Below are 8,368 nucleotides of genomic sequence, written 5' to 3'. Positions count from 1 at the left end.
GGAGTGGACCAGACCTGGTGTCCATCCAAAGTATGTCCATGTTCACCAAGATGGACGACTGTTTATGAGATTCAAAATCCATCTTATGATTCCGAACGAGAATGTTTGTGGATGAAATGAAACATGGAAACGTCTCCATGAAAATCTTCAAAGTGAAACTGTCTGATGAAGGAACATACAGATGTTTAATTCCCTCAGTACAGAAAGAAGCTTCTGTCCAGCTCCTTGTTGGTGAGTCAGACAGTCTGAGTTTGTGATAGATATAATGACAGTAGCAGTCACTGACAGAATGCACTGAACTTGGTCAACAGATCAAGCTATCTTTACGCTAAAGCTCCTATTAAAATGGAATTTAAAAACACAGATGTTGGAAAATTTGGTTGCTTTTGACATAAATGATAAAGTAGTATAATAAAAGCCATAATTATTAACAAAAATTAAACTCTTACATCTTTATAGAGAATGCATATTTGCAAGCCAAAGGCCAGAATTTTAACATTCTGATATGGACTATCACTAACACCCTCACACATTTGCACTCTTTTTATATTTATTTTAAGTTCTTTGTAAATATACAGCACTTGCGTTTTGCCTTTTGCTTTTACTTTTTTACTACTTAACATTTTTATCTCTATTAGTTTACTCACTGTTTTTGGTACCAACATACCAAAACAAATTCCAACATGAACAATTGAGATTCAAGGATGTTGTTCCATTTCTCCTCATCAGGTGCAGTCTCCTCACCTACTATCAGTTTAGCAGGACTTGATAAATCCATCAGTGCAGTGGTGTTAGAGTGTGAGTCTAAAGGCTGGTATCCAGAGCCTGAGATGTTGTGGCTGGACGGTGAGGGAAACCTCCTCTCTGCTGGACCTACAGAGACAGTCAGAGGTCCTGATGACCTCTATACTGTCAGCAGCAGAGTGACTGTGGAGAAGAGACACAGCAACAGCTTCACCTGTAGAGTCCAACAGAACAAAACCAACCAGACCAGAGAGACAAAGATTCATGTTCCAGGTAGACACTGTTTCTGAACCAACACTTGTTTAGATTTGAAACAGTGACTTGTTTAATTTGAGTGGAATTTTTCTTCTGTGTTTTATCATTCCAGGCGATTATTTTGCGGTAACACATTGCCCCATTGTTCCTGCCTGCATCAGTTTGACTGCTGGCTTCATATTTATTTTTGCTTTGTTGAGATGCAGACAAAAAAGTAAGTTAAAAAAATATTTAATTTTTCTTTGTGTTATATTTCTAAAATGTTTCTTTGGTGTTGATAGAAAACAATAAAAATATCAATAATAAATAATTCATGCTGTTACTAATTTTTCAGATCAGTTATTTCTGTTTTCATGTTGTTTTTCTGTCACTAATTTCTCACAATTTCTCTATTAAAAGGGAAGGTGATTTGTAATAATCACATGATGAGGACCAGAGATAATGTGGCTGCTATACTAATGGATCAGAAAACTGGCCTGAGAATCTGAGAAATCAAATCAAACTTTACTTGATAAGGCAGAGAGAGAAGTGGATGAGGACATGAAGATGCTTCAGTCACTGAAGAGAAAAAAGACATCTGACAACTCAAAGGACTTATTGAGAGAAAAAACTTATTTATTAGATCAGAGAAAGAAGGTTTATGTGAAACTGTTACGAGACACAGAGACACTGCTTGAAACAAAACAAAAACAATCATACCACTAGAATGAAGGGGGACAAAATGGGCCAAGTTCATTAATGGAGCAAGAAATTAACAGGATTCTCTCTCTCTCTCTCTCTCTCTCTCTCTATATATATATATATATATATATATATGTGCGTGTGTGTGTGTGTGTGTGTGTGTGTGTGGATCAACAGCATCAGAATAAGATGAAATTTAAAATGATTAAATTGAGAGCAGTATTAATCATTTTTTTTTATGGTCCAGAGATTTATATTTCATAGTGTGACTGTGTGTCACATATTCATTCATGCTTTATGCGTATTAGAGTTTCTACAGTTATTTAGGGGTTTGTGAGTAAAAACACACACATACACATGATCTAAAAGAAGGAAAGGGGCATTAAATAGAAGCTGTGTTGTACTGATGCGCTGAGTACATGGGAGCCCTGGTTAATCTTTAAAAACACACGTCTTGATTGCAGCAGTGGGTGTTACTCGACCAATCAAACATTAGAAACATAATACAGTCATTCAGTTTATAATTAATCTGTGGAGTCATGATGTTGTAGTTGGTGGAAGGGTTAACACGAAGAGAGCGTTGTGTAAAGGTAAGCTGACACTATTTTAATATCACAGTCTAAAACAGACTGATTATCATGAAATAAATCTTTTTATAAGAAAACTGGAAACTTCTAGAAACATGATTTTCTTACCAATTACTATTATTATTACCAGTTTTTGTCACTGCTGTTTCAATGAGAAAAGCTTCATTGTATTTACATCTGCAGCTTAGTTTGTTACCGACCTCCTGATCTGTGATTAAATAAAGTCCATATAAAAACTGCACTGAGAAATGCAGTGAATACCTGAATGATTAATGTGATCAGGCAGCTTCAGCATGTCAACAACGATTATTCATTCTTGTCATAATTCATTATTCTGCATCTGACAGAGTTAACTGAGTGACTTTATGAGAACGTTTTGGTATTTGAGCCTGATGTGTTTTTTAATGTGCAAATCAGTTAAAGTGCTGAAAATAAAAAATAAAAAAATTATGTGACTAAATTTAAAAATGTTCTGAGAAAATAAAACACTGCTCAGCCTAATCAGAGACTAAACTCTAAAAATATTAATTAATTTCTGTGTTTATGTGGACCTTTAAACACAGATAAAAAACACAACTCACTTTATGACCTGACAATTATAAAACCATTAAGCTGCAATTAGTCCCAAGGTTAATGTGGACAGAGCAGGTAACAGCTGCTATTTAAAGGTAAACTGACACTGAGTTACTTTTCTATCAGAGTATAATATCAGGGAGAGATGTCGAGTCAGTAACATGAACAACTACATTTGAATAAAAATGAAAATCCGTAAATATGTGACTGAATGAAAGCAGCATGTAACATGTAATAAAGTAACGTGTTGTGTCATGATGACACTGCTGGCATCCCTGTGTATTTTATCACAATAATCCACCATTTATTGTCATACACTGAACTTCAGACTACCTTCAGTTTAGGAGAAGACACACAGTAAAATCCTCCCCTGAAGAACTGAACTCAGTCTGAAATTAAACTGACTTGAATGTGTCTAAAATGTTTATTTCAGTTCACAGTGGAAAATGTGTCCATGCAGCTGCTTTGGAGTCTGTCTCCTCATCCTCTACTGCCTCCCAGTCACCACAGGTAAACTGACACGACACCCAACACCCCCTTTATCTCCAGGTAACACATGCTGTCTGTCAGTGTCTTCACCATCTACATTTATCTCTCATTATCAGGTGCTGTCTCCTCACCTGTCATCACATTAGTAGGGGTTGACAGATCCATCAATGCAGTGGTGTTAGAGTGTGAGTCTGAAGGCTGGTATCCAGAGCCTGAGGTGTTGTGGCTGGACGGTGAGGGAAACCTCCTCTCTGCTGGACCTACAGAGACAGTCAGAGGTCCTGATGACCTCTATACTGTCAGCAGCAGAGTGACTGTGGAGAAGAGACACAGCAACAGCTTCACCTGTAGAGTCCAACAGAACAAAACCAACCAGACCACAGAGACAGAGATTCATGTTCCAGGTAGAATTCATCATGTGACCACAGTCACAGGCTTTAACGGCAGAGATCTGGTCTCATGTTTGTTTTTATCTTTTCAGATGAGTTCTTCGTGGCCCCATTGTCTCATCTTGGGCTGCCTATGTCAGCATGAATGCTGTTTTGGGTTTAATGGTTATTTCTGCGATTTCCTTTTCTGTGGACATGGAGCCAAAACAAAACCAGTAGGTCACAAATGAACCATCCTCATCAGGTTCCTCAGACATGTTTAAATAGAAACTGTTGTATGAATTTATCAGTGTTTGGGTTGAGAAAAAAACACAGTATTCTCTCATTTAAATAGTTTTTTTCTTCAAATTTACTGTTGTTTTCAAACAGCGACTGAGGTGAATGAACAGCTTGAAACTAGAAGAGTAAAGACGAACTCATCCAGAAGGAACCAAACTCAGGTTTGGTTGAACACCAACAGAGAAAGTGAAAGAAAACCACTGACGAAGCCTCAGACGGAGCCAGCAGAGGCTGTGGAAGTCGGACTGATTGGACAGATCATCAGTCCATCACCGGCCAACACACAGAGACAAACAACCAATCACGCTCACAGGTGATTTCGAGTCACCAGTTAACCTGCGTGTCTTTGGATGATGGGAGGAAGCTGGAGAACCCGGAGAGAACCCCAACATACAGAGGCCACACAGAGAAGTCCTGGACGAATGAGAGCTCGAACCCAGAACTGGAGATAGAGCGGCAGTGCTAACCACTGCTCCACTGTGCCACCCACGTGTAAGTCAGCTTTATTAGTTAGGTCCCTTTGCCTTGATCTTTAAAGGTAACTGAGTGTTAGTCAGCTCTAACTCTGCCTCCTCCTTCAGACATCCACCCCCGACAGACAGGAAGTACCAACCACCAGCCGTGCTGTTCTGGATCAGGTCAACCTGAGTCGCAATTCTGTTCGTCTCAGAAAGAAGTCCAAAGAGGTAATGATGAGTACAGATAAGTACTGTGTGATGTTTCTAAAGCGTAGGACTGAGGTTAGTTCATATCTACAAGAAGCTTCTCTCTGTCGTTCATCATTGAATCTCCTTCATACAGATGGTAAATATTGAGTTTCACACGACGAGTAGCAAATACAAGTTTCCAGTGTCGACCAAGGAGGCTGGAAACATGGTCACTGTAAGTTTCATTTGTTTTTATTCACTAATGCAGCTCTCTTCTTCTTCTTCAATGTTTGAATTGACACTACTGGTTTTTTCTCCGTCACAGTTCAGAGGTTCAGACGGATCCAGGTTTCAAGTGGTGGAAATGACAATTCTCCAACGAAGGTCACCTGGAAAAAACTTAAAAACCCCGTGGAGAGGTCAGACATCACGTCACATACATCATTACATTAAGCCCATCTGTCTGCTTATGTTTTACACGTGTTCCTTTTTTATTACCAACAGATGATGGAGGTGAGGACAGTTAGCTGTCGATGGTGCTGAAGATACATGCTTCAACAAATGATGCTCATGTCAACTAACAGATGAATTTGGTCTTTTTGATAATCCTTTAATTTTTCCCGTCGCACCGTTATCTGATAAATTCATCATTCATCATTTCGTTTATGACCAAATCTCTGCAAAATGAATGAGGAGTGTGAAAGTGTGGAATCATTAGCTCGCTTTGCTAATCAAATATAAGGTTGAACTTGAAGGTCTTTTCAGTATAATATTTTATATACAGTATACTCATGTCATTTATTATTGTTTTACATTCTTTCAGAGTTACTTATGAAAGGTACAACTTATTTTTAGGTTCAATCAAACGATCAAATGTGCAGATGACAGAAACCATCTTATTACATTCATCTGTCTGCAGCTAATGTTACTCTAAAGCTGCAGAGACGCTGACTAATTTATTAGATTCAGTTACATGTTTTTAAACTGCTACAGCTCATCTGTTCTGTAAATCACATCATGTACACTTTGATTAGAAAACAAAATCAGCATCAGTAGAAATCTCTGTTAATGACAGCCTCAACATTTAATCCACTGTCAGTGTGTGTCCTTTTATCTGGTGAAGAGACTAACTTCCTGTGGTGTTGGATGGCCGTCACATGGACTTTGCCTTTTGTTTATGTGTTTATGATCAGTGGTTTTTATTTCTTACTGCCTGTCTCATTACTCTGTTGTTTATTTGTTAATTTGTTGCAGAATCATCAGATTAAATGAAGTGTTTGTTAATAAAGAGTGTAGAGGTCACAGTGGTGGACACATCATTGTTCTCTTGTAGCCACGGTGTGTGTGTGTGTGTGAGGGTGATTAAAAGTGAAACAGAAAGAAGAAAATGCGATAAAGGGAGATGAAGGAGATAAAGACTGGAGGATATGTGATATCTACAGACTCGGTCTACAGACTGTGTAGGTTTTTGTGTCTCTGCAGCCTCATAGTGTCACAGAGTTACAGTCCTCAGCCTGTGTTTGAGGCGAAAATAAAACATTAAAGTGACAGTTGTCTGCACTCAATGAATATCTGTGTGTCAAAGAAAGAGAACAGGAGAGACTTGGTGACAGACGTACAACAGAAGAAGTCCTCAGACAGACAGACAGACGGCCTGTAGCCACGATGCTGCATGAAGCCAAAGTGTGTCTAACCTCAGCTTTTACATCAGCTTTACACAAAACCTGCACAGGAGAGGAAGTTTTAACGACATCACTGTGTTTCAGTCTGAAGACATCATGGAGGTCAGAGCTCTCTGCTTCACACTGAGTGAGTTACTGACTCCGGTTTGATATATTCCTGTAGATGAGTCGATGACTGATGTTTGTTTCTTTTGTCTCTCCAGTGAGTGCTCATCCTGCAGAGGTACGCAGCGATTAGCTGTCATTTTGTAATATATATTTGTCTATATATCCACTTATACTCTGACATGAAGGTTGCTCTAAACTTTATCAGATCTAACTCACATTGTATCTATCACCAGGTGCAGGTACACTGATTAGTGATTGATTGTGATGGGACTGATGCACTGTGGGAATGACCAAACAGAACCTGGAAGTTGGAGTCTTCATTAACATCCTGAAGCAGAAAGCATCCCATCATGCTTTGGGTCTAGAAAAGAGATACTTTTATTTTTCCTCTTTCTCATGCTGTGTTTTTAATTCCCTCTTACCTTCGTTAAAGTCGGTGATAAGCGTTACAGTTTTCACAGGAGCTGTTGAACTTTCTCACACTCAGAAAAGGTTCAAACCCACAGATGTTCTGACTGATGCATGGACTATTTTTAAAAAGCCTCCTGTCAGTTTTCTCACTGTGTGTGTGTGTGTGTGTTTTAGATGCTGCAGATGCTGCTGACAGTTTGAGCTCAGAAACAAAACAAACACAGAGAAAATGTGTTAATGTAGACGAGACTTTAGAACAACAGAATGTTCCTGTGGTTTCAAAACTCAACAGTTCATAGGTTAGGGGTGGGAGGAGCACGAACTGCCTCTCAAGAACTATGAATGTTTGATAATGAGTTTTCCGTTAAGAAACAACATCAACCTGATTTTAATATCAAATCATGCTGTAAAGTCTTTCCCTCCCTCTGAAACAACCATGTCTTATAAATCCACTGTGCTGGAGACCAAACACCAATGCTCTCTGTCATAATGTCCTCTGTGATGTTTCCTCAACACTCTGTCCACTCTGGGACAATGGCTCCTGTTGGCAATGTTTCAGTCATTCTTCTTCTTTTCCCAATAAGAAACACAACATTATGTCAGAAGCTTTAAAGCCTATAACAACCAAACTTGGCAGAAAAGTTTCAAATGTGATCAGCAGAAACCATATTAGCTGATCACGTGGCAGCAGAAACTGACCAGTTTTTTCTTTTATTTTCATCTATATTCTGTTTAAACTGGGTCCCTTGTAGACTGTCTGGACTCAGCCATGAAAAATCAGGTGGAATTTTAAATTACAATTTACATTTCTTCTCATCAAACTCTGATGATGCAGCCTTTTTTTTCTTTTTTCTTTTTACAGATCATTTCTAAATTCGTTTTGCTTGGAGCCAATGTGTAACAGAGTTTGGTGCACATGTGCAGACAACTGTTCATCTTTGGGTGTCTGAGTGATGCAGTGAATACATGACGTGTTGTTATTTGTCAGTCAACCAAATTAAAAATAGTTTCCTAGTTTTCTCGCAGCAGTGATGATGAACATACACCTCAGAAGGCACAAAGAGCATCCTTCACGTCTGGTGAATGGCTAAACTAACTGAGGTACCTGAACCAGATAGAAGGTCTGCGATTGTTGGTCCCCCTTTAGTGAGAGCGTAAAACTCAAAGACTGACAGACTGTGCTGAAGCCACTGTGACTCTGGCCTCAACTTTCTCATCAACATCAGAAATAAAGTGCACAGGAAGAGGAAGTTGTCACCTACATGTTGAAGTTGTGTTTCAGTCTGAGGCTCAGTCAGTCAGCAGTGAGACATCATGGAGGTCACAGCTCTCTGCTTCAGACTGAGTGAGTACTGACTCTCAGCTTTACTTTCATATGTTCCTGTGTATCAAAGCTCCTGTGTCTGATCTGCTACTTTGTTCTCTTGTTCATCCAGTGATGCTTCAACTCATTTTACTGAGGACTCAAGCTCAGAAAGTTTACACTCAGAAAACAGGTGAGTGACTGATAGAAAATCCTACAG

The 8,368-nt window shown here is 39.0% G+C and overlaps 1 protein-coding gene and 1 long non-coding RNA gene across 2 annotated transcripts; both read left to right on the top strand.

Annotated features, from left to right (window-relative positions):
* Positions 1-2,202: 2,202 nt before the first annotated feature.
* LOC108902399 (butyrophilin subfamily 2 member A2-like) lies at positions 2,203-3,863 on the top strand. Its single transcript, XM_051068555.1, has 4 exons — positions 2,203-2,270; positions 3,274-3,350; positions 3,446-3,733; positions 3,811-3,863. Exons 2-4 carry the CDS (start codon positions 3,287-3,289, stop codon positions 3,861-3,863), a joined length of 405 nt encoding a protein of 134 aa, XP_050924512.1. The 5' UTR covers positions 2,203-2,270; positions 3,274-3,286.
* A 593-nt stretch (positions 3,864-4,456) lies between these two features.
* Positions 4,457-5,058, top strand: LOC108902400 (uncharacterized). The gene is made up of 4 exons (XR_001964065.1): positions 4,457-4,489; positions 4,579-4,683; positions 4,799-4,879; positions 4,970-5,058. It is a non-coding gene; the product is annotated as an uncharacterized LOC108902400 (long non-coding RNA).
* The last annotated feature ends 3,310 nt before the right edge of the window (positions 5,059-8,368 follow it).

This window comes from Lates calcarifer, unplaced genomic scaffold, assembly GCF_001640805.2.
Source record: "Lates calcarifer isolate ASB-BC8 unplaced genomic scaffold, TLL_Latcal_v3 _unitig_4819_quiver_3555, whole genome shotgun sequence".
In the NCBI taxonomy this organism is placed as follows: Eukaryota; Metazoa; Chordata; class Actinopteri; family Centropomidae; genus Lates; species Lates calcarifer.
Note: the sequence above shows the minus strand (reverse complement) of the source record. Positions and strands in the feature narration are given on the sequence as shown.